This window comes from Citrus sinensis, chromosome 9, assembly GCF_022201045.2.
Source record: "Citrus sinensis cultivar Valencia sweet orange chromosome 9, DVS_A1.0, whole genome shotgun sequence".
Taxonomy (NCBI): Eukaryota; Viridiplantae; Streptophyta; class Magnoliopsida; order Sapindales; family Rutaceae; genus Citrus; species Citrus sinensis.
This window is the reverse complement of record NC_068564.1, coordinates 20,981,896-21,008,730: the sequence shown is the minus strand read 5'-3', so window position 1 is coordinate 21,008,730 and position 26,835 is coordinate 20,981,896. Positions and strand designations below refer to the sequence as shown.

The following is a 26,835-nucleotide window of genomic DNA, read 5'->3' as shown; positions in this document are numbered from 1 at the left end:
ATTTTACTTGAAATGCAGCTCGCTGTTGTAGACCATGCCCACAACTTGGCCACGTCTTCCACGCATGCATGCCTTTTGTACACGATCTTCCTTCACCCCACATGTTCGCATCCTCTAGGCTGATCAATACCTTCCCCTGGAAGTGGACTCTCGTCCTCAAGGTCCATATTTTTAAACAGATTCAATAGCTCCTTTATCATCTGATAAGAAATGCAATGAAATTTTTTGTTTAGCATGCTCTGTTGGTCTACTTGCATGCATGCCAAACAGATAGCTTCTTTCAAAGACTTTGGCTTGAACATCTTGATGCCATCAGATATCTCAGGATGAAGACCTCCCATGAAAGTTCCAACTAAATCTTTTTTGCCCAGCCATGAACCCGATTGCCTAATCTTTCAAACTCCCATTGATAATCACATAAGGTACCTACCTGTCACACCCTGGATAGAACTTCATCAAAATCTTTGCATTCCGTAGGACCAAAACGTGCCCGCAATTCTTATTAAAATATGTCTATGTCACCATTCTTCCCTTGTCTTTCTATGCTTTTTGTAGCTATTGCCACCATTGGTTTGCTTCCACCTTCAAGATGGAATGATGCCAATGCAACCTTTTGTGCCTCCATGGCTCCCTCGAAGTCAAAGAATAGTGAAATTTTGCTGAACCGCTCCGTAGGATCATCACCAGCATACCTTGGAAATTCTAGCTTAGCCATTTTTTATGAGAAAATCATTCAGCTTCCATCTACTTCCTCCTTGGTATTCTCGTTGTAAGAATAGCTAGTATGATTATTGATGCTGTGACTAAATCCTTCTTTGTTTGAAAATAAAGCCTCAGACATGTGATTGATGGTTTCTTCGAGCTGATGCATTATATCATAAACGCCAATCTCCATTTACTGCGTTCGATTTTGAAGTTCGTTAAGACCAGCTTCTAAGCTCTCAAAATAACGCAGTTCTGATATCAATGATAGGTGCCAGTCAGAACTACAGTTATACAATACACAAGATTTTCTTTGGGTGAATACAAACAACTATAATTGGATAAAATATTTTCCCCCCTTCTATTAATGCATCCAATAATTTAAATAACAATAAAATAACTACTTCTCCTAAACTTATTATTGATTATTGTAACATACTACAATAATCAATAATATAATAGACTAGACCATGCCCACAACTTGGCCACGTCTTCCACGCATGCATGCCCTTTGTGCACGATCTTCCTTGACCCCATGTGTTTGCGTCTCGGAGAAGATTTCAAATTATCTATTCAAATATATTTTTCAATATTCAACCTGCTAAAGATAGTTATTTTATGCCCTCTATTCCAATAGATTTAACAGCGCCTAATAAAATTGTGTTCGATTTATTATCATCCCGGATTTAACACAGCCTAAATTTGACAAAAGGATATACACTGATCATTCAAATCGGAGAAAGATTATTATAATTAAAAGGTTTGAATACAAAATGTATATCCTAACTAATAATTATTTTCAGGTGTAGGCATCTCATTTTTCTAATGCAAACATATTGTTAAACTGTGCAACTTAAAAGAGTTAATTTTCAATACATTATAAAATCGAGTGGTTTAATAAATTTAAAAATTAACTTTATGAAATCCCACATTTTAATAGTGTGTCTACAAAATAAAATAAAATAAAAATCATGAAGCCCCCACTAGAGAAGGACTCACCTAACAAATATGACATATGTTTGATTTTCATACAATTTACCATATTTTAATTAAAAGATAAGACCAGTAACCATTAGTCACATGACAGTTGTTTCCAACCTGTGTGGGCTCATTGTCACGGGAAGCCTCTATTTGCGGGAGATTTGAGCAGGTCGTGACATCATGCTGACTAGTCGTGTCTCTTCATTTCTGCGTACCCCTTTATTTCTCTCTTAACGAAGTCCCTTGCTTTGGCAAGGTTCACCCGGAAGAAAAATAATAATAAATACAAACATTTTTGGCTGTGTCGGTTAAAACAATCCAATTTGTGTTTATTGGATTCTTATTATTCTTTTACCGTGTACATAATCATCATTTCGGAAAAAAAAAAAAAAGGTATTACTTTGTTATAAGCGACGCAATGCTTGAGCAGGCAGAATCGCGAAAACTGTGTTGTAACAAGAACTTCAACTCTTCTTTCCTCTCAGCGTGCGAAGTGAATAAGGAGGTATTCAACTTCAAACAGCTGCAAACGCAATATAACATAAGAAGTCAGTATATAATTAAACGATTATCGAACTTGATTAAATTTGATTCAGTATTCACACATCAAATTAGAATCACTTGCCTTCCAAATGAACATGTAAAAAGAAAGGATTGATGCATTCTCTGAGAGATCAACCATTTGAGCTCGAAACCACAGAAAGGAAGCAATTGCACAATGGCTTATTATCTACAAGGAAGGGGGAAAGAAAGAAAGGGAAAAAAATGTATAAGTTTGGGAGAATGAGACTTTGGTCCTTCCTATAGATTAATTTTACAATTTAGGTCCCTGATAAATTTTTAGTGGAACATACATTGAATGATAAATTTGCCATTTTCACATGCAAATTAATATATCCGTGGCTTTTAAGAATTAAAACTAGTTAATTTGTTTGCGAAAACGATATATTTGTGACTAAATAGTTTATCTTTTGTGTTATTACTTTAACACTAAAGATGAAATGGTGTATTATAAATTTATTAGGTACTGAAAACAATTTCTAAGAGTGATAAAACTTCTTGTCAAAATTAATACAACTCTTACTGTGATAAGCTTGCTTAGCAAAGAAGATGAATAAGCTCCAAATATTGCAGCAGCTCCATAAGTAATTAACAGCATATAAACGCCAACCCGAAATACCTTCGAGAAGGAAACAACATTTGTAAGTAACCTCTTGCAAATAAAAATATCCACACACACCAATTGAAAGGGATGTAGATTGTAGCACGGTTTGATAGCGCATTTGTTTTGGGAATGAAATTGTTGATGGCAATTCAATCTGCTCTAATTTAGGTTTGGGCTGGGGAGCAAGGTTTTTTCCAAGACCAAATATTTTTAATTCTTTTAAATAAATAAAATTCTAAATATTTGTAAGCAACTTCTTGCAAATACACACACACACACACACCCCAATTGAAAGGGATGTAGATGGTAACACAGTTTGGTAGCGCCCTTGTTTTGGTATGAAATTATTTGATGGCAGCTCAATCTCCTCTAAGTTTGGGGTCGGGACAAGCCCGACTCTCGCTCGTCGGAGCAAGGCTTCCAAGCCCAATTATTTTTTTAATTTGTTTTAACAAATAAAAATTTTAAATATTTTTTACAGTCAAAGAAAGGAAAAAGAAAAAGAAAATTAAATGTTTAAATATTTCTAGTGGCCTGTCGGATTGAGCTTAAAAATTTAGTTATTAAGTGCATTTAGAATAAAAATTAATAACTGGCCCCGTTTGGGCATTTTATGTAAGCCTATGCCGAGGCCCAACATTTAAATTTAAAAATAATATCCTAGCCCGAGGTTGGATTCTTCTATTGGTTAGGCTTTTAACACCCCTCAAAACACCGTATACCCTTGTTTAATTTAAATTACCATAATAACCAAATACGATTTAAACCATTTTTATAAATAAAAATTCAATTAAACACTTAAACAAATTATTCTTTAGACAAAACATTTTACTTCTATCTAATTTAATAATTTTTATTTATTTATATTTTAATAGAAAATATTTTTTTAGAAAAGTATAACAACTTAGAGTTACGAAAATAAAAACTATATAACAAGAAGAAAATAAGTCAAGATTTTAAATTTTTTTATATAGTCTATAAATAAATGTTTTAAAAATATGCATCTTTAAGGTAAAATTTTTTATGGGAAGATTATGTGTTTATATTTTATGAATTAAACAAAGGGTATTTTAGAAAATAAAATTCAAAAGAAATTTGATAACTATTTTCAGGGAGTGTTAAAAGCTCCATTCTTTTCCTTAAGTAAGCCTAGCCTCCGATTCAGCCCAATCTACACATGAAAAAATTAAAATCCAAATGAAATTGGGGCCGATATGAGTTTCTTGCTATTACCCACCTGAGGAAGTCGAGGCTTTAAAAGTACACACACACATATATATACACACATACATACCAACTTTTCTATTATGAATACCAAAAACAGTTTGTCACACTGATTGAAAATTGTTAAATTGACGTCAACATTCTTTTTTAATTCATTCACTATTTGTCATATATGCATGCATATTATCATGATTTGTTGAAGTACACACATTATAGAAAGTGAATGAAAAAGGAAGAGTACTTTAGGAGCACCAATGAATTTTGCCTTAAAATGCAGTCAGAACTATTTAATAAATCACTTGTCGCATTCTAGTGTGCCACATGCAGCTAACTTTAATCCCTTGAAGCTTCTTGGAAAAGATAAATGATAACAATAAATAACATAGTATTTAATTTACTTACTCTTTCTTTCCCTAGCATGACACTAAATGTTCGAATGCCATATTCTTTGTCACCGTCTACATCATGTAAATCCTGTTAAAAGTACGAAGCAAATAAGTTAGAAACCACCAATTTTTGCTTTTGATGTCTGGCTATATATGCAATTAGCTTGTGCAGGCACACATAATTAACTTATGAATTACCTTGAGAAGTGCCTTTGCTAGGGACATGCAGGTTATGACACCAGTGGTAAATATCAATGATCTTGTAATTACTACGGATCTGCCGAGCACGTATTTCTGTATATAATAACGATATTAAGTTTAGATTCACAATCATTGATTTATATTTTAGATTATATTTGTGAAATGTTTTATCTATTACATATTCTTTCTTAACATAATATTGTATTTACTATAAAATATATAACAATTTTGTCCTTCTTTTCTCAAATATTCATACTAATGTAATTTTTATTAGAGACAGGAATAATCAATTGTTGTATATACCTGGATGTGTATGAAGAAGGAAAATTGAATTCCAACTCCATAACCAATCATGATAGAGATTGCAGCAAGAAAAGCATTTCTCTTCCATCTAAGAAAGGGAAGCTGCAAGATCAAAAAGACCAATTAGATCATGAATTTAGATCAGGTAATCAATTTTGAGAGAGATAAAAAGAAAAAGTTTGGCAAAAATTATACTATTAGGGGAATTTTTTGGATAATTCAATGGCTCCAAATTCTAATAAATATGCACCGTAGGCTCTAAGCTTTTGAATTACTATTAGTTAGGGAAAAGGGCATTTAGGGTTAATTTTTTAATGATGTACCTTTTTAGAATAATTGTGTTAGATGTACTATATAAATAATCAGCCGTCAAGAAAATCAGTTAAAGTTTAGTAAAATTTATTTTTAAAAGTACTGTAAGTTTTAAAAATAGTCGTATGTGTTTAATAAATCTTATTGTTAATCTACTGTAAGAATGTAAATGATTAAATAGTCATAATGTTGAACGGAATTTATTTAAGTATTTTCAAACATGTATATAAAATAATTTTTTATTGTGTATATATAATAATTGATAACTAAAATAAATATTTTATATCATAGTTTTTTATTATCTTAATATAATTGGTAATAAATAATAATCTTATTAAAACTAATAAGGATAATTTTATATTTTTATAATATATATGAGGATATATATGGAATTGTATTAACTATAAAAGTGATTGTCAAAATTAGATTTTGAAAAGCTACTCTTTCCCTCCTTTTCGAAATGTGTTATGGGATGTGATAATTTTACCAAAAGTAATTTCTAAAAAAATTTACCAAATACCAAAATTAACTTTTAACTTTTCAAAATTACTCTAAAGTCTCCCGAAAGTAATTCTAAATGGACCTTTAATATAAAAATATAAAATTGGACTATATCATGATAGGCTCAAGACATATTTATGATTTTAAAATTTTGTAGATTGGTGATAATAACATATCAGTTGTTTTTTTTAAATAAAAAATGAACTTGAATTTCAATTACTTTCTTCAAATATGCTATATAGAGAACCAATTGGGTGCTTACATCAATGGAATAAGCGGTTACAAGGATAAACCATAGGATGAGGCCCCAAACAAGTGGGGGAGATCCAATCATAATTCCCATCGCCAGACTCTAAAAATTTAGATAAATGGATGATTGTTACAAAATTTTGAATAGCACGCATATCTTCCTCTTGATAAATAAAAATTAGTAGCTATAGTGGGACATTTCCTTACCATCATTGCACATGTTAAAGTTATTGCAACTCCAGTTTTTATTGAGAAATCACCAGAAACAAGGGGAAGATCAGGCTTGTTAATCTTATTTAAATAATAAAAAAAAGTAAGTACATTTTAAATAATATAGCTTCAAATAACAATGATATTGACCAGCTCTAATGAATAAATAACCTTGTCGATTTTAACATCAACCAATTGGTTTATGGCCGTCATGTAAATGGCCATCAGTGCTGCCGGCACCACGGTCTGAAACGTCAACAAAAATAATGTCATTCAAATAACAATTACAACTAGTTTCTTCCTGGAACTCAAAATTAATCACCTTAAATACTTACATAAAAAATGTCGGAGTTAAATCACCAAGATTCTGTAGTGGAAGACAACAAATCGATGTCACCGCTATAACCTGATAAACTAAAAAAAAAAACTGTCAATCTACAGAAATTTCATTCATTAAAGCATATACAGTACTGATTCTAAAGAATAGTAGCAGCAACAAGTAACTCACAAGGCCATTCAAAGTGTTGGGACGGGTAAAACGGTATAGTGAATTTAAATTCTTGAGGAAGCCACCCTGAAAGATCTTCAATTTATTATCATCCTCGGATTTAACACGGCCTAATAACATTGTTTTTATTTTATTATCATCCTTGGAAACACAGCCTAAAATTGTCTTCAATCTATCATCATCATCCTTCGATATAACATGACCTAAAATTGACAAAAAGATATACATTTATCACATTAAATTCAAATAAGAGTAATATTACCATTAAAATGGATACAAAATTTATATCCTAATTGACATGACAAATATGTGATTTTCTTATAATTATCATGTTGTAATTAAAAGATAAGTTAAGTAACCATTAGACATACGGCAGTGTAGAATAACGCAACATAAACTTTGTATCCAACCTGTGTGAGCACATGCTGGTTGTAGACGAGCTGGGTTATTAACTTTGTATCCAAATTTTTTTATTCTTCTTTGAACTGATTTGGATCCAACCTTTGTAAGCATATATTGGTTGCCGATGAGAGACATACAAGGCTGTGCCAGAGGATCATATTTTGATAAGTACCTAGTACGAAGCATGATTTGCTCAATCCCTCCCTCTCTCTCTCTCTCTGTCGACTCTATCGAGCAACGAGTTTAACAAAAAAAATTTATCCAACACCAGATATTTATATGTGGTGGTATGGGGCTTAGTCAAAAGAGCCTCAGGACTTCAAAAGTTGTATTAAATTTCGCATTAAGGAAATGAGAGAATCTTTTGACTTCAAAAGGTAAAGGGTTTAATGGAAGAGAATCCCGAAGCTATTAAAATAGTTTTCCTTGCCTACTGCTGGAAAACGACTTATTCAATTGTTACAACTTCAGATGAAGGCTTCAAAATGGATGAAGTTTAATTACAGCCTGACAGGGGCGTAACCCACCATTAATTCGCCAGCATTCATCTTGTAGATGGTTAACGCCTAACATAAACGTTCTTACAGCAATATGAGAAGATTCAAAACCCAAATCCTTTACTTTAGGATTAAAGCCATAAAGGAAAGAGGTGGCAATCATAGTTATCTTTTCTTATTAATAAAGCAGCATAACTTTAAATTTTAGAAACAAACCATTGAGAGTAAAACGGTATAGTGACGGTATAGTGACTTTAAAATAACATTTAAAGTTGTAAAGAATGAAATATAAGTTTAAAATTGTAAAGAATGAATAATAACTTAAATTAATGAATTATGGGAGAATTATCTTTCAAAAAGAATTTAAAATTAACTAACTTTTAAAGCTTCCAATGTATTTTTTTTATCTTGGTTGTTAACTTAAGATAAAAATTTTAGTGTAAAAAATTTATCCTATACGCCTCTTTAAGGTAAAAATATTATTATCACATGATAATTTGGTAGGTCCAAGCTATGTTATTCTTAGTTCACTTATTTATGCCAAACACTATATTAGGATTAAATTTTAGTAAAATAAGTGTATCCCACCATCTTTAATTGTAGGGTCTAAGGGAATGCAAGACGCTCCTTTCTTATTACATTGGTAAGAAGAAAATATAAACACAGTAGATATCTTTTAAGAGAATGCAAGAATTATTTTTATGAGGTTTTGTGTTTAATAATTAACCTAATTTATGTCATTAAAAATCTCTCTGTTCTTTTTATATTTTAGAAGAATTATATGTTTGAGAATGAATAAATAAAGATTTAAAGAAGGACGGATTGATTGAGAAGGAGATAGAGATAATAAATTTTTTTTAAGAATTTTAAAATTGTTATATTGGGGCTTATTATATAAAATTATTGAAACTTATAATTTTTATTATTTACAGAAAATAGTAGCGAATGCTGAAGAAAATGTCAAATAATTTTTTAAGAATTATAAAATTATTATATTTTCATTGGGGCTTATTGTGTAAGATTTTTAACTTATTGTTTTTATTATTTATAGAAAACAATAGGGTTGCTAAAGAAAATGTCAAAATTGAGTGTTTGGTACAACGGGGGCAACATAGTTTGGTCCTATATTAAAACATACGCATAGGTGCCAAAACTCTACATTTGGATAAATAAATTTCATAGTAAATTAAATCATATCTTTATGATAAATTACCGTTACGAAGAGAGAAGCAACAAATAAAAGCTATAAAATATACATCTTTTATCATGGGCAAAGTCAACGACGAGAGACACTTGTGTGAGATAGACGCTGAGGTGGTTCACCTATCTAATAATGACCTATCATTTGATAAGTCTAAAGGATCTCTTTATGGGAAGTAATTTTTTAGTTTTCATTTTTAGACCCTATCATATGTGCTGAGGTTATCCCACATTAGTTGTGGAAGGAGGTGGTGGTAACTTTATAAGTGTAAGGGAAAATCTCACCTCATGAGCAAGCTTTTGGGGTTGAGAGAAACCCAAGACAACCTAGCACCAGTATCAAAACCCTAGTTAACCAACATCTCAACCCAACAGTCTAATATGGAGAATGGGTGTCTATACTTTTGACCCTATGTGAGGGAGAGATTGTTGGAATTATCTCACATTAGTTGTGGAAGGGGTTGGTGGTAACTTTATAAGTGTGAGGGAAAACCTCACCCCTTAAGCAAGCTTTTCAGGTTGAGAGAAGTTCAAGACCACCTACCAATATGTGAGTCCCACTATGAAAAATATATATTTATTTCATGGGTGCATTGCCTAACATTTGTTTTTGATATATTGATATATTACAATCAGAATACTACTGATATTATACAATGAGAAATCAGTCGGGATCTCCTATATTATTCTATTGTGGCACAGCCCAAAAAACAACACTCACTTTAATATTGAAGAGAGATCTAGACTACCCCTAATACAGGGAGCCAAATAAATCCCCATTAGAATGAGCCCATTGGCGCCTAACATTTTTAATAAAACAACAACTAGAAAGTTCATTAATTTTAAAGAAAAAGTCAAATTCATATTAGTAGTAAATTTTAAATTTTGTAATTAATTATTCCTAAAACAATACTCTAAATCCAACTTCCCTTATATATAATTCAAACTGTCATCTTGCCATTATATTATAACTAAATGTAGTACTAGACAATTAACGTTGACCATTAATTTGAAATCTGAAGAAAACTATGGGTAATCAACTATGGGTAGATGATTACGATATCTAATTATTTATGCTATAATTCTTTTTGTAGATTCTTTAAGAAAAATTAAATTTGGATTTAAAAATCTGTTCTAAATGATTATTTGTATGTAGTATTTAACAACTAATACTAATTTGCCATCTCAAGAAGCAATAAAAGTAAAGCTTAATTTATATTTTATATAACCCAAAAAAAATTGGGAATCAAATATTGCAAAAAACTCACTCAAAACAATGTGGTCTTATATGAGTTTCTGTCAAGACTTCAGTGTGCGTGTGTGGGTGCATATAGCCTCTTTTACATGACTTTAATAAAAAGGAACTTGTACTTTTAACCATAAACAGACAAAAGCCCAATTGTCTAAGTCCTCAATTAATGTAAAGCCGGCCCTGTTTTTCATAGACTTTTTGGCATTGTTTATAGAATCGGTCTAACACAGTGCATTCTATTTAATTATGACGCTGTTTCGAAGTGAGAAACTGCATCATAACTGTATTGTTTATTGTTTTGTATCTTCTTAATGTCCTGTAATTAACTCGGTCAACTTGTCAACTTGCACGGCGTCGACATTTGTTCCAATTTTAATTTATTATTAGTTTCAACGAACTTTGAAATGGATCAAGTATATGTCCACCGGTACTAAAAGCGGATTCGGAAATTACTGTCGAAACAGGAATCACAAGCACATCCTTGGCAATAAGTGACAAAATTGGATATTTGCTGCAATTGTTCTTCCACCAACTTAAAATATCGAACTTATCATTGCATGCATACTCACTTGGTCAACAAAATATGTTTCCACCTCACTTTTCCCTATAGTCTCTTTCTTTCTCTTTTTTCTTTTGGAAGTGTGAAGCTGTTAGTTTGATTTTGGTAGTAAATCTGCTGACGTGGCAAGCTGAGTTGGTGATGTGGGCCCGCTATTAGTTAAAAGTCGTTATTATTAGTGGCTGAGTCCAAAAACAGAGGCATGCATATATAAGTGCTGGCTTGTGGCAGAGTTAACAAGTGATTTTGTGAGAGATAGTAAATTCTATAAACAAGAGATTTAATCTCTGCACTCCATAGATTCTTTGTGTAATCATCTCCATTAATAAAGCTTTAGCCTCTTGCTATTTTTCCAGCCGTGGATGTAGGTACCTTGGTACTGAACCACGTTAGTTCTTCTGTGTTCTTCTTCTTGCTTTATTCTTTGTTCTTGGTTAATCTTGCTTGTGTTGTTGGGTTATGTTCCTTTGTTCTTGATTGTACTTAGTCAATTTAGATTGGTTAGCTGGTTCGAGTCATTTGTGATTCACCATTTTCGTCATCAAGCTGGTATCAGAGCCTGGTTTCTTGGGGTTGTTCTTGATCTGAAATGGCTACCACCAGATTTGATCTCGAAAAATTTAATGGTGATAACGACTTCTACCTTTGGAGTCTTAAGATGAGAGCAATCCTCATCCAACAAGGACTAGATAGTGCTCTTGATGATGGAGATGAAGATCTAAAGGGCAAGAAAGACCATATAGAGGGTTCTTCAAAATCAGGGGGAGATCAGAAAACCATTAACAACAAAGCACACAATACCATTATCCTACATCTCTCTGATGAAGTGCTGAGAGAGGTTGCAAAAGAAAGGATTGCGTTAGGATTGTGGTCAAAACTTGAGGACTTATATCTGAAGAAGTCACTGGCTAAGAGGTTATATATGAAGAGAAGACTGTATACTTTCTCCATGAAAGAGGGAGTTGCCATAAAGGATCATCTGGATGAATTCAACAAACTAATCTTGGATATAGAAAATGTGAATATCGATTTGGAAGAAGAGGATAGGGCTCTAATTATGTTGAGTTCCTTACCTGACTCATTTGAACATTTTGTTGATACTCTCCTATATGGAAGGCAGACTCTCACATTAAAAGATGTCAAGAGTGCATTGGAATCAAAAGATTTAAAGAAGAGATCAAATGGCAAATAGCAAAGCTACGGGAAAGTATTGTTTGTCAAGTCAAAGCCAGAGAAAAAGAACAACAAAGAAGAGAAGAATGCTAATCAGAAAGACAAATCAGAGAAGAAGAAAAAGAAGATGAAGTGTTACTTCTGTCAGAAAGAGGGGCATTATATAAAAGATTGCTTTGAGAAGAAGAAACTAGAAAAGCTTCAAAAGGAATCAAATGGAAAGGCTGCTATAGTATCAGAGGATGAAGGAGACTCAGAGGGTGTTGATGTTCTGGTAGTTACAGAAAAACACCCAACTGGTGAGTGGATACTTGACTCTGGATGCTCCTTTCATATGTGCCCAAATAAGCACTTCTTTAAGACATTCAAAAGTGTTGAAGGTGGTAAAGTTTTGCTGGGAAATGATTTAGCTTGTAAAGTTGCTGGGATTGGGACCATTGATATAAAAATGTTTGAGGGTGAAATCAGAAACTTAGATTATGTCAGATATGTACCAGAACTTAAAAAAAAACCTTATATCACTAGGCATGTTTGATCAAATTGGCTGTAGTATTAGAGCTGAAAATGGTGAGATTCATGTGATGAAAAATGGTACTGCCATTATGAAATGAGTTAGAAGGAATGCCTTTTATGCTCTAGTAGGATCTTGTCTTTTGCCTGGAATTACAGCTACTGTGAGCAATGATAAAACCAAGCTGTGGCACACGAGATTAGCACACATTAGTGAAAGAGGGTTAAAAGAATTAAAGAAACAAGGTTTGTTTGGTGAAGACCACATATCCTCATTAGAATTTTGTGAAAAATGTGTTTTTGGTAAAGCAACAAGACATAAATTCAATACAGGAAGAAAAGAAACACAACAGACCTTGGACTACATTCATTCAGACCTATGGGGACCATCACAAGTTCCCTCTCATAGTGGAGCTAGGTATTTCATAACCTTTATTGATGACTACTCAAGAAAGGTTTGGGTCTATGTGTTAAGACAGAAGAGTGAGGCCTTGGAGAAATTCAAAGAATGGTCAACACTTGTAGAAAATCAGACTGGTAAGAAGATAAAAAGGCTAAGGACAGACAATGGATTAGAGTACTGCAGCAATGAATTTGATGAGTTTTGCAAGAACAAGGGCATAATAAGGCACAAAATAGTAAGACACACCCCACAGCAAAATGGACTTGCTGAAAAGATGAATAGAACCTTACTTGAGAAAGTCAGGTGTATGCTGTTCAATGCAAACCTATCTAAGCATTTCTGGGTTGAGGCAGTCACAACAATAGTTTATCTTGTGAACAGAAGCCCATCATCAACCTTAAACTTCAGAACTCCACAAGAAGCCTGGTCAGGTAAACCACCAGATCTTAGTAACCTTAGAATTTTTTGCTGCATTGCATATGCTCATGTTAGTCATGGAAAATTAGAACCAAGAGCAGTGAAATGATACTTTATAGGATATCCAGAAGGCACTAAGAGGTATAAGATCTGGTGCATAGATGGCAAGCCCTCAAGGACTCTAATTAGTAGGGATGTGGTGTTTGATGGAGACTCAATACTTCTGTCCAAAGTAGAGACTGAGGTAATGTCTTCTGGTTTAGATGGGAAACAAGATGTTGAGTTAAAGGTGGAGTATACTGATGGCTATCAACTTGCAAAAAAAACTCCAGGAAAATCTGAAAAGGAGTCTAAATCCTTTGAGCTGGACAATTATCAACTTGTAAGGGATAGAGAAAGGAGAACTATTAGAATGCCTGAGAAAAATGGCATTGTTAACCTTATCTCATATGCACTACGTGTTGGTGAAGAACTAAGTGGTGAAGAACCCATGAGTTACAAGGAAGCCATGTGCAGAAGTGATAAAGCTAAGTGGCTTGCTGTAATGGAAGAAGAATTAGCCTCTCTTAGGAAAAACAACACCTGGATCTTGGTTGAGAAACCCTTAAATAAAAGACTAGTAGGTTGTAAATGGATTTATAAACTTAAGGATTGAGAGCCTGGTGATAAATAACCTAGGTACAAGGCAAGATTGGTAGCTAAAGGTTTCACACAGAAAGATGGGGTAGACTTTAATGAGGTGTTCTCACCAGTGGTCAAACACAACTCCATAAGGTTGTTACTTGTTGTCACTGCATTCCTTGACTTGGAATTAGACCAAATGGATGTAAGAAGAATGGATGTAAGAACTGCCTTCTTACATGGAAACATTGATGAAGAAATCTTTATGGCACAACCTGAGGGTTTCATAGAAGAAGGAGCTGAAGATATAGTGTGTTTACTTAAGAAGAGTTTATATGGCTTAAAGCAGTCTCCAAGGTAATGATATTTGAGGTTTGATCAGTTTATGAGCAAGCATAGTTATAACAGAGTCAATATGACAGTTGTGTGTATAAGTATTTGTCTACTGAAAGTCACATATACTTACTTCTCTATGTAGATGACATGCTTATTGCAGGTAATTAGAGGGAAGCCTTAGAGGAACTCAAAATGCAGCTCAATACTGAGTTTAAAATGAAAGACTTAGGTGCTGCTACAAAGATTCTGGGTATGCAGATTGTGAGAGACAAACTAGGAAAAACTTTGTTTCTTACTCAGGCTGGTTATGTAAAGAGTGTTGAATATGTTCATCATGGACAATGCTAAACCTGTGTTGACACCTCTGTCAGCTCATTTTAAGCTCTCTAACCTTCAACAACCTACAACTGATGCAGACATAGAATACATGAAGAAAATTCCCTATTCAAATGCAGTGGGGAGTGTTATGTATGCTATGGTCTGTTCTAGGCTTGACATAGCATATGGTGTTGGGGTTGTCAACAAGTTTATGGGAGATCCAGGCAAGGAGCATTGGAATGGAGTCAAGTGGATATTGAGATATCTTAAGGGGACTTCTGATCATGGCATTCTGTTTGGGAAAGTTGATGGAGCCACCTGTGAGGTTGCTGGCTTTGTAAACTCAGACTTTGCAGGTGATCTTGACAAAAGAAGATCCATAACTAGTTTTGTTTTTACCATGTGTGGAGGTGCTATTAGCTGGAAGGCATCCCTGCAGTCTGTTGTTGCCCTTTCAACAACTGAAGCAGAGTACATTGCACTGACAGAAGCAGTAAATGAGGCAGTCTGGCTAAGAGGATTAGTCTCTAAGTTGGGTTTCAAGCAAGAGACAATCACAATTAACTGTGATAGCTCGAGTGCTATACAACTAAGTAAGAATCTTAAATATCATGAGAGAACTAAACATATAGATGTGAGATTACACTTTATAAGAGAAGAGATTAGTAGTGGCATAGTGAATGTTGTTAAGATACCTTCTGAGGTAAATCCAGCCGACATACTCACTAAGCCATTACCAGCAGTCAAGTTCATGAATTCTTTGAACTTGATTGGACTTGGTAACATGTGAACCAAGTTTTCGAAGTGCTGAAACAGAGTTGGGGGAAGGCTTGAATGTCAGAATAAACTAAGGTGGAGATTTGTGAAGCTATTAGTTTGATTTTGGTATTAAATCTGCTGACGTGGCAAGCTGAGTTGCTGATGTGGGCCCGCTGTTAGTTAAAAGCCGTTATTATTAATGGCTGAGTCTAGAAACAGAGGCATGCATATATAAGTGTTGACTTGTGGCAGAGTTAACAAGTGATTTTGTGAGAGATAGAGTGAGAGATAGTAAATTCTGTAAACAAGAGATTTAATCTCTACACTCCATAGATTATGTGTAATCATCTCCATTAATAAAGCTTTAGCCTCCTGCTGTTTTTTTAGCCATTGATGTAGATACCTTGGTACTGAACTACATGAGTTCTTTTGTGTTCTTCTTCTTGCTTTATTCTTTGTTCTTGGTTAATCTTGCTTGTGTTGTTGGGTTCTATTCCTTTGTTCTTGATTGTACTTAGTCACTTCAGATTGGTTAACTGGTTTGAGTCATTTGTGATTCACCATTTTCGTCAACAAGAAGCTTCTTCCGTATCATGTATTTTCCCGTGACTCACTTCCTCCCACATTCACATCTACATCACATGACAAAATACTAGGAGTCGTAGAGTACAAGGCATGACAACAATTATAAACCGCTACCAATTAATCTTTGATGCTTGCTACCATTGCTTAAACTTTGTTGGTATCATACAAAGATTCAAAACAAAATGAGACATACTCCAACTTATATCGAGGATCAAGGACAACTGCAATAATCAATAATTTGTTCATGTTTTCCACCGAACCCCAATATTTATCAGACTGTCTTCATTTTCTTTGCCATTACACTCAACATAGAATCTGAATCTTGACACTTCGCAATCAATAGAGATTGCATAGTACTCACCTAAAAGAATACAAACAAAAGAAACAAAAATTGCCTTAATAATAATAAATATCATGCTAATCAAGAAATCAAACAATTTAACAAAAGAGTTTAAAATTTCAAAAATAATATAATAACAATTAATAACAAACAAGTTATATTTACCCGATGAAAATATAAATTGGAAGTTACAGTTAAAGAAACACAACTTCACGGTCGCATTTTTAAAAATCTCTAAAAATTGAACAAAAACAGCTGCATTGTCCCAATCTTCAGGTTTAGGTGGCCTTGTGTTCCCACTTCCATCCACATCCTCTTTGAAATAGTTACGATAATGTTCATCCTCTTCTTCCAACCGTTCAAATGCCTTCCGAAACTTAAATGCAGTACTCAACATCAAGTAGAATTCCATCAGGTAACAACATCTAACACCACAGACCCTTTACTTTTAATCTTCTCATGTTCGACACTTTTTAAATCTATTCTCCATTGCTGGAGATGATCTTACATGCCTCACTGCATTACGGATGCTAGTAACTGAACCTTTTAATTCTGTCAATCCTTCACCAACAATCAAGTTTATAATATCTACACAACATCGCAAATGTAGAAATTTACCGCCTAACAATGTTCCATCTAGTTGCCAACTTTTTAACTTTCTCTTTACATACTTGACAGCCAAATCATTAGCAAAAGCATTATCTACAGTAATTGTAAGTATTCTATCTATACCCCAATCATGCAAAACAGTCTCTATCTCTTTCCCAATTAAGTCCCCTTTATGGCTTGTTATTTGACTGAAACTTAAGATTTTCCTCTGCAATTGCCAATTAGAATCAACAAAATGAACTGTTACAACCATGTAATTAATATTTTGAAGAGAACTCCACATGTCAGTGGTAAGACACCCTCATCTTACTAGCAATGAAGATATTTTTCAGTGCTATCTTCTCATCTAAATACAACTAATAAACATCTCGAACAAGTGTTCTTCGAAAAGGGAGCTCAAACTGCGGACGAGCAACATGACAAAAATAACAAAATCCTTTACCCTCAACAAAACTAAATGGTAACTCATCAAGCACAACCATTTTAGCACAAGCTTTCCTACATTCTTCTTTATCAAAAGAAACAATTGTAGTACTAGAAGCACTAGTGTGAGGAGGTTTACTACTTTGCTCTGATTCATCTACTTTAGTTGCTAAGTAATTTTCACAAACCTTAAGATGATTGTTCATATTAGTAGTCCCATTTTTCACAGGATGACAAGCATAGGTTTTACCACAATAATTACATGCAGCCCTTGGTTCTCCGTTGCATGTAGTAAAATGATCCCATGCATCCGATACTTTCTTTCTTGACCTTTTTTTCTCTCAATTGAACTGAACTTTACTTTGTACTTTGCTCTGCCACGATATCATATTCTGGATCCATTTTACCTAAACCTGTTGTAAGAAATAATTAACAAGTATTAATTAGATGGGTTAAAAAAAAAAATTCTACCAAAACAGACAAGGATTAATTCAATTCATAGAACAATATTCATTTCATTAATGGCATTATTTGAAGTGAAAAATGGGCTGTTATAAAGCAAGACAACTTTCAGTTTAAGACTTATTATATGCCTTGTATATTTATAATAGTTAAAAGAGTCAAAGCAAGAAGGAACATTAAGGCTCCGTTTGGTACAGCTTATTAAATAGAGCTTATAACAGTAGAGCTTATAGCAGTAGAGCTTATACCAATAGAGCTTTTGGACAAAAAGTCATTGGGTGTTTGGTTGTCAATAAAAAAAGTACTTTTGAACCATTAAATTGAATGATATTTTTTATATTATATATTTTTAGGAAAGCTCTATAGCCTCTACTCCCAAAAGCTCAAATTTTGGGCTTTTGCTAGTAGAGGTAAATTAGCTTATTTAAGCTAAAAAAACTCTACTAAAAAAATAACCAAACACCATAAAAAATTTTTAAAAGTGCTTATACGATTAAATAAGCACTTATGGCTCTTAAATAAGCCATACCAAACAGGCACTAAATAATCAAAAGTGACAAGACATAGTTAATAATTACAAGTAGCATCTATGAATGTAGTCATGTAGACTTTTCTGCATTCAAAATGCACAGAGTGAGTTGTCTTTTCCAGGCCTCTAAATTCCTCATATATAAAGTTCCTTCTCTAGAGACATCCCATTAAAATTTTTGGAAAATTACATTATTTCTAACAACACCCACTTTGCTTTAAAAAAATTAACACCTGCATTCTTATTTGTCAACAAAATCTCATGAGCTTAATTTGAAGCTTTCACGCTGTAAATGGTAATTATTTTCGGATAAAGCTATTAGTTTCTAAAAGTTCTCAAAATAATGATTAACTAGAAAAGACAAGGGACTCAAAATCAATTAATATATTATTAAAAATCACATCGAAGCTTCAAAAGACAATAAAAAATATGAACACTACAAATTCTTTTCTCTAAAAAAAAAATGGATCATTGACCTCTTGAGTTTTCTAAATTTTGGGAACCTGCCACATTAATATCCTAATGCTAGAAATGGCCATGGTGAAGCCAGGGACTGTCGGAAATGGAGTGATTAGAGGATGCCGTGCCACTAGCTTGACTGAAGTGTCAAATGGAAAATATATGTTGAATCTGGCATGTCTAAAGGCTTGTGTGGAGGGCCTGGAGTTGCAGGAGAAGTCTATCATTGGGTCAAGTCTTTAATGTTAATGGGCTGGCTGATACCTTTTCCATTTGCATGACCTTAGGCCCTTGGTGGAGAAGGAGTAAAGGATACTGCATGTCAAAAGCATGTCAAAGGGTTCGCCACGCCAACAATTTAAGATTGATGCAGCAAGCAGGTATTTTTTTTTGGTATGCTTAGCTGGCAATTCAAGGTGGTTAAAAGAAAAAAAGAAAAAAAGAAAAAAAATAAAGTTGATGCATATGCATACACTCAATACTCCAGACAAGACTCAATCTATTTTGTGCATTGTGATTGATTTAAGCAGGCAAACGATTGCTTTAGGAGTTTGAGTACAGTTTCACTTCGCATTCATACCAGTAAGATTTAGGCATAAATAATCAAAATGTAAGATTTAGCATATTAATTAATTGACAGAGATTGTAACAGCATAAATAATCAAAGCAGCTATCTAAGTAGTCATAACAGCAAGAACAACTAAACTAGAGGAAACATATATAGTGTAAATCAGAGAGTAATAATGGCAATAAATCAAAGTTGAAAACTTACACAAACTTCACTCTCAGCAGGCTTCAAAGTCACTGTTCTTCGTAGCCCCACCAAATAGTATCACAGTTGCTACTGCAAATTCCTTTCCAACTACAGAAAAACCATTAATAAAGTCCATTAGAATGAGCTTAAAAGTTAATCACGCCAAAAAAAAAAAAAAAACATAGCTGCAAACAAAAGAGTCATACAAAGCCAAATCAAGTCTTTTTCAGGCATTTTCTCAAACTTATGCTAAGCGAACTCGAGCCCAGCTTTGAACTGCGCAAAACCATTAAGCATCAAACAAAACATACCCACCACTCATGGAATTATAGGCATAGAATCAAACGACTCACGAGCTGACTCAATGTTACCACTCTTTAACATACCCATCAATCATGATATTATAGGAAACCGAGTCTCTCATTCCTATTTTATCAAAAATAAATCTGACCCAAATGTCACTTTCCTCAACAACTCATGAATTTGCAATCTTTCCAAAATCAAACCCAACAGAGAACATGCTTTCAAAACTAACGATGCTGAGAATTTGTCAACAGAAACCCCATTATCAAGCATTAAACAAAATATAACCAGAGCTTATTTTGGGTCGAGCCCATAAGAATAAACAGAGAGAAACTAACCAGAAATAAACAAAAACAAAACTAGAAAGTGCGGCAAAGATAGAGAGAGAAACTGACCTTAGATGGCAAGCTCGACTGCGGCTGACGGACGGCGACGGCTGGCTCTGTGAGACCCGACGGCTGACTATGTCAGACGCGACGGCGACGAGGGTTGTGAAATTTGGATAAGAAAGAGGAGATTTGTGAGTTATGTTTTACTCGATGGTGATGGTTTGGTTGTTAGCTTATCTCGGTCCGGTTTCGGTTTTCATCGATCCCAACCGAAATCAAACCGTCTAATTGAGGTTATTAGACAACCGAATAAATTATCAAACCGAATAGAACCGGTTCGGTTCGATTCTTTAATTTTCTGCCCACCCCTAACTTTGACAACTGGTAGGCGCACAGATGGAAATGTATTACAATTTTGTACGTTACCACACTTGTCCAACTCAAGTTTGGCGGCGACGAGCTTGCAAGTTGCAAAAATGGTTAATTGATAATGAGTTGTGATACTTGAATACCTCTATTTATTCCAATAATCCTATTTTTAAAATTAACTACGTTTATTTTTAAAAATTAATCTCATTAAAAGTTTAAAAGAAATATATATTTTTAGACCTTTTATTTTTTTCTCTTATCTGCACTCTGTTTCTCTTTTAGGAATCACCAACAAATAAAAGAATTCTTTTGTTTTGAATTTTTTTTTTGGTGATTTGATAGATATGGAAGGTGTTTTGTTGTTTAATTTGCTGATTTTTTATTAGTATTAAAAATTATTTAATTATCAAGCGATAATAATGTTATTTTACACTTATGTTATAATTTATATTCGTGTTTATTAGGGATTATTAATTATGTTTTAAATAAATCTAATTTTGTGTGTTTATTAGGTAAAATATTAATTTCACGTAATTCGAGGCTCCAAACAAATAAACAGATGTCAAATTTGGATTCTGGAGGTCCGAAAACCTTAAGATGAGTCAAGATCGCCTTAAAATTAAGTTTGTGTAAAAAAAATTGACTTCCTATTGACCGAGCACTAATTGAATAATAAAATGAGCTTACAATAGATATGAGTGCATGAGATAGCCGTCAATTTTGACTAAATCTCAACCGTTCATGATTCAATGGCCATGATTGTGCCACGTGGCAATGGTTGGTGAAGCAAGTTGTAGGATCCGAATCTTTGTATTCGGGTTGACCCGATCCACCCATTAACCTGTCAAATCTCAACCGTTCTTTGGCCAAATCAGACGAGTCAAATGATGCATGTGTGATGTTGACTTTTGAAGTTTGATAAGTCGTTGGATCTTGATCTAATGGTTGTGAGGAGTGCATGTACGAAGCTTATGATGAATCACAAGACACTGGATTATGAATTTATTTTCTATAAATAGAGCCTCATTTTTATGTTTTTAATCATCTCTCTACATCTCTTTTCTTCTCACATTCTCTCAATCTCCCAGTAATCTTGTTTTTCAGGTGTGTTTTTAATATTTTGTGTAATTATTTTTATAAATAAATTTAGTTTTATTTTCAATTTTAATTATTTTTATTACTTTTAATTATAAGTAATTTAATTTTAATATTTCTTTTTATTTCAATTATTCTTAACTAAATAATAATAGTTAGGGTAAGATGAAACTCTTAGGAAATAAATATAATTTAATCAAATTCTATTTTTAATTTTATAAATTAAATTATTTTCTATTTAATGTTAAACATTTTTATATTTTAAAATTTTGATTTATTGTAGACAAACAAGCGAGTTAGGCACAATAAATTCTTAATATCTTAATATAAGGTATGGTAAAATGATATTTTGAGTTATTGTAGACAAATTAAATTTTGGCACAATAAATACTTAATCCATCATAAAATGAAAGGGAAAATAATAATAATTTATATAATTAATCTTTTGGACAATAAATCTAAAAAAATGACAAAAGGAATTTATTAAGTTTTATTTACTATTAAGAGCGGATCCACAACCCTATCTAATTCAATTTCATAGTTTTATTTAAATTAAGTTGTTTATATTCAAGTTTTATTTTTTTCAGATAAAATAAAATAAACAAATTAAATCTTTTCTCTGAGAATCGACCTCAATCTCACTGAGCTATAATATAATAAGACACTCTTATACTCGGGAGTTAAAAATTTCTTTTAAGTTGTGTCAAGTTTTCGGCGCCGTTGCTGGAGAAAAAGTTTTTATTTTGCTTTATTTTTCCCTTTTTTATTTTTTATTGTAAAGTTTCCTTTACACCTCTTTTACTTTTCCTAAATTTTGTTTTGACCACAAACCTTTCAGAATCTTCACTTTCATCCCACATGGCTTAATTCTAAACTTCTAAAAATTTCAGTGTGGCCATAACATTATAAAGAATTTGCAATAAGATCCCTAGACGAAATTGCTCACAATAATCAGACTTTGGACTTACATCTTGAGCTTATTTGGACTCAATTTGGACTTAATTTGGACCAAGCAAACTAACTACTAACTCTTAATTTTTTTTAATTATTTAATTTTTAGTATTTTTTTTTACGGCCGATTTGATCGCCTACTGTTATTTAATTTTCAGCTATTTTATTGTTTCACATTTTTTTGTTGCTTTATTTTATTTTGTTAATTTATATGGTGGGTTCAATTTTATTTTTATTTTATGGCTGGTTTGACCGCCTACTGTTATTTAATTTTCAGTTATTTTATTACTCACATTTATTTTTTGCTTTATTTTATTTTTTTAATTTGTATGGTGGGTTCAACCACCAAAATTGTTATTTAATTTTAATTTTTTAAATTTTTTGTACACTTATATTATTTGCATATTTAATTTTCATTTTTTATGCAATTTTCATTTAGTTGTTTTGTTACTAATTTGTTTGAATATTACCTTTGTGATATAATTATTGCATGAGACGTTGGTCTTAAACTTCAAATGGCAGGTTAATTCATAGATCTAAATCTCCACCACCAATAATGGACAAGAACCAAGATGAAAACTTTTTTGGCAAACCTAATCCCAGATTGATCAGGGAGACAATCGTTTCCAATATGGACGTGATTAGAATCAACCAAGAACCTTGAGAGCCTACATGAATCCAACCAGAACCGGAGCACCGTCGTGTATAGTATCTCCTCTAGAAGTATATTGATTCAACTTCAAACCAGGTATTATTCAATTTTTACCAATATTTCATAGTTTAGAATGTAACAATCCATACTTACACCGAAAAGATTTTGAGGAAGTTTGTAATATATATACAGACCAAAATTGTAGCATGAACATAATTAGATTAAAGCTTTTTTCTTTTTCATTAAAAGATAAAGCTAAAACTTGGCTGCAAAACTTTAGATCTTGATCAATAAGAACTTGGAATAAATTCTTTCCACCTCATAAAACTAATTCTTTTAAAAGGAAAATCACTTCTTTCATTAAAAAAAATGGAGAAACATTATACCAATGTTGGGATAGGTTTAAAAAATTGCTTAACATATGTCCACACCATAGTTTTGAAACTTGGTGATTGGTCACTTATTTCTACGAGGGCTTGACACCCTAAAGTAGACAGGTTGTTGAAATGATGTGTAATGATGAATTTAGGGATAAAAATCCTAAAGATGCACTAAATTATCTTGACTAATTAGCTGAAAATGTACAACATTGGGATACTGTTGGAACTTTTGAATTGACAAATAAACCACCACCATCTCCATCTAGTGGAGGAATCCATAGCGTTAGGGAAGATCATGATTTACAAGCAAAATTTGCATCCCTAGTTAGGAAAGTTGAAGGTTTGGAGCATAAAAAGAGTGATCAAGTAAAATCTGTTCAAGAAATTGCACTACAATATTTATAGTTCGAATGATCATTTCACTCAAAATTGTTCCACTCTGCCTGCACTTAAAGAATGTTTAAATGATCAAGCTAATGTCATTAACACTTTCAATAAACCAAACCCATATCACAGACTTATAATCCTGGTTGGAGAAATCATCCAAATTTCAGTTGGAGGAATAATAATAATGCACAATCTTCACAAGCACCACCGCCACAAAATTTTCAAAATGCTCAGCCTTATACATCATATGTTCCACCACCATGGAAAAATCTGGAAGACACGATGCATTCATTCATCAAAAAGTAAGATGTTATTAACAATCAAAATGCACAAACTTTTTCTGATTTGAAAGATACTCTTGCTAAAATTGCTTCTGCACTCACAATTCAAGAAAAAGAAAAATTTCCTGCCCAACCACAACCAAATCCTTAGATTCAACAAAATCCACCGATGGACCAAGTCAAGTTAGTTATAACTCTTCGTAGTGATAAGGTTGTTGATAGACCTATACTTGAAGCTTGTGAAAATGATGAAAATTCCAAGGGTAAAAAAGGACTAAATGAACTTTCATCTAGTGAAGAAATAAGTAGTGTTCCACCTGAACCACCATTTTCGCATTCATTGAATAAACCAAGGAAATCAAACCACTCTTCTGAAATTTATGAAATCTTTAAGCAAAGTGAAAGTTAACATTCCTCTATTAGATGCAATCAAGCAGATACCTTCATATGCCAAATGTTTAAAGGACTTGTACACTATCAAGAGGAAATTGAAGGTAAAAAGAGTGCTTTCAATGCCGAACATGTAAGTACAATTCTATCTACTAATAATAAGTTGAAATATAAAGATCCTGGTTGTCCTACCATTTCTTGTATTATTGGTGATCCCAGAATTGAGCATGTTTTATTAGATCTTGGTGTTAGTGTTAATTTACTTCTATATTCAGTTTATCTTCAAATTAATCTTGGTGAGTTAAAATCAACTTCAACTACACTTTTGCTTGCCGATAGATCAGTTAAAGTACCAAAAGGAATAATGGAAGATGTTTTAGTACAAGTTGATAAATTTATATACCTAGTGGATTTTATTGTCTTAGAAACTGTACCTGTTGTGAATAATTATAAATCAATTCCTGTAATTTTAGGATTAATTACTAAAAGAAACACGATGCCTTTAAATCCCATACTTGAGATTGAAATATTTGATTGTTGGGGAATTGATTTCATGGGTCCATTTCTATTATCTTTTGGATTTTTGTATATATTAGTTGCAGTTGATTATGTCTCAAAATGGATTGAAACAATTTCTTCTCGAAATAATGATAGTAAAATTGTGATTAAATTTTTAAGAGAAAACATTTTAAGTCGATTTGGAATCCCTCAAGCCATTATCAGTGATGGAGGTAAACATTTTTGTAATAAGTCAATTGAGTCTTTAATGAAGAAATACTGAATTACACACAAAGTTGCTACCCCTTATCATCCTCAAACAAATGGTCAAGTTAAATTAGCAAATAAGGAGATAAATTTTTTTTTTTGGAAAAAACAGTTAACCCAAACCGAAAAGATTGGTCTCTTAGACTTAATAATGCACTTTGGGCTTACCGTACTACATTTAAGACATCATTAGGAATGTCACCTTATTGGTTAGTTTATGGTAAACCTTGTCATTTACCTGTTGAACTTGAACATAAATTATTTTGGGCTATTAAAGTTTTTAATTCAAATTTGGATGATGCTGGTAATGTGTGAAAATTGCAATTGAATGAACTTGAGGAATTAAGGAATGATGCATATAAAAATTCAAGAATTATTAAAGCAAGAACAAAAGTTTTTCATGATAAAATAATTTTTCTGAAAATATTTGAGCTTTGTCAAAAAGTGTTGCTTTATAATTCTCGTCTTCATTTATTTCCAGAGAAGTTAAAGTCAAAATGGAGTGGCCCATTTGTTGTAAAAAATGTATATTCATATGGGGCCATAGAAATTGAGAATCCAAAAAACGGTGTCACATTTAAAGTTAATAGTCAAAGATTTAAATCATATCTAGAACATCACCCACGTGAAGAAGACACCAAAATCAATTTGGGTGACCCACCAATTATTGATTAAGTCTTTAATTACTTATTCATTTTTTTGTTTTCCTGTTATTTTGCCATTTCATTGTTTGATTTTTTTTCTCTTGATTGATGCACTGTAAATATTTTTTTAGCATTATATTTCTTGTTTAATCGTATTTGTTTGACAGTTGTAGTTTCTCTCATCAATTTTCATTATACGTCATGAGTACCTCAATAAGAAAGTTCTTGTTCAGACATCTTAAAAGACTTCTGCGTGTGAAATTTTACTTAAGAGGCCTGATACAAAGCTGTAAATCACATTCACTTTGGGATCTGCATCCACCATTATTACTGTCCTACGTTGAGGATCTAGAAAGACACCTTAGAGCAATAGAGAGCGATATATATGAATTTCAATTGGAGCTTGAGGTTAACTCAATAAAAGGACGAATTTAAGTTCATTTTTCTTTTTTATTTTCTTTGTGTGATTTCTCTTTGTTGTTTTGTTCACTTTCACGTTTGATTCGATTCGATTTTGCAGTTTTGATTCTTTTTATTTTGGTGTGTTTTGATTTATTTTCCTATATAAATGGCGGATAACAGTACTCCATGACTTCTTAAGTCAGTATCTTCAATTTCCCATAATAACTAAAACCTCAAAATCAAATATGAAAGAAATACAACATAAACTGCATAAGCATTTTCCCTCTCTCCCTTAGAATGCCCTCAGGAAAATTTATAAAACTCATCGTGAACGACTGCATTTTTTAATGATCATTGGCATTCTTTCTGACATTCGTTGGTTAATTGAAGCAAATGTCTGGTTAGCAGGTGAGTTTTCTGATCCATTTGTTTCTTTCATGCCTGATTTTGGTAAAAGTACATTTGCTAAAAAAAAAAGAGAGCTAAACGACTTGGCTCAAAATGTCATAATTGTGTACGGCTTAATTGCAAACGACC

At 32.7% G+C, this 26,835-nt stretch overlaps 1 protein-coding gene and 1 long non-coding RNA gene across 5 annotated transcripts; both read right to left on the bottom strand.

Annotated features, from left to right (window-relative positions):
- Window positions 1–1,985: 1,985 nt before the first annotated feature.
- Window positions 1,986–7,349, bottom strand: LOC102614431 (coumarin 8-geranyltransferase 1b, chloroplastic-like). Its single transcript, XM_006494788.3, has 12 exons — window positions 7,153–7,349; window positions 6,743–6,945; window positions 6,557–6,640; window positions 6,406–6,480; window positions 6,232–6,315; window positions 6,038–6,127; window positions 4,963–5,064; window positions 4,657–4,752; window positions 4,475–4,546; window positions 2,768–2,863; window positions 2,309–2,413; window positions 1,986–2,206 (listed from the first exon to the last, which is right to left on the bottom strand). The coding sequence occupies exons 4-12, from the start codon at window positions 6,457–6,459 to the stop codon at window positions 2,165–2,167; spliced, it is 741 nt and encodes a 246-aa protein (XP_006494851.2). The 5' UTR covers window positions 6,460–6,480; window positions 6,557–6,640; window positions 6,743–6,945; window positions 7,153–7,349; the 3' UTR covers window positions 1,986–2,164.
- Window positions 7,350–15,874: 8,525 nt separating this feature from the next.
- LOC107178223 (uncharacterized) lies at window positions 15,875–20,377 on the bottom strand. Of its 4 annotated transcripts, none has more exons than XR_008052000.1 (4): window positions 20,049–20,377; window positions 19,369–19,458; window positions 16,280–17,559; window positions 15,875–16,135 (listed from the first exon to the last, which is right to left on the bottom strand). It is a non-coding gene; the product is annotated as an uncharacterized LOC107178223 (long non-coding RNA). The 4 variants fall into 4 exon arrangements; XR_001509011.3 differs by having other exon boundaries at window positions 17,335–17,559; window positions 20,049–20,363; XR_008052001.1 differs by having other exon boundaries at window positions 17,397–17,559; window positions 20,049–20,359.
- Window positions 20,378–26,835: the final 6,458 nt, after the last annotated feature.

Bases quoted from the DNA above. Each gene is read 5' to 3' on its own strand.
- LOC102614431 (XM_006494788.3), bottom strand. From the start codon at position 6,459: ATGGCCATTTACATGACGGCCATAAACCAATTGGTTGATGTTAAAATC. The intron at 2,864-4,474 runs GTAAGTAAATTA...TCCTTCTCGAAG, and splicing joins TCATGCTAGGGAAAGAAAGA to GTATTTCGGGTTGGCGTTTA. The intron at 2,414-2,767 runs GTAAGAGTTGTA...CCTTCCTTGTAG, and splicing joins TGCTAAGCAAGCTTATCACA to ATAATAAGCCATTGTGCAAT.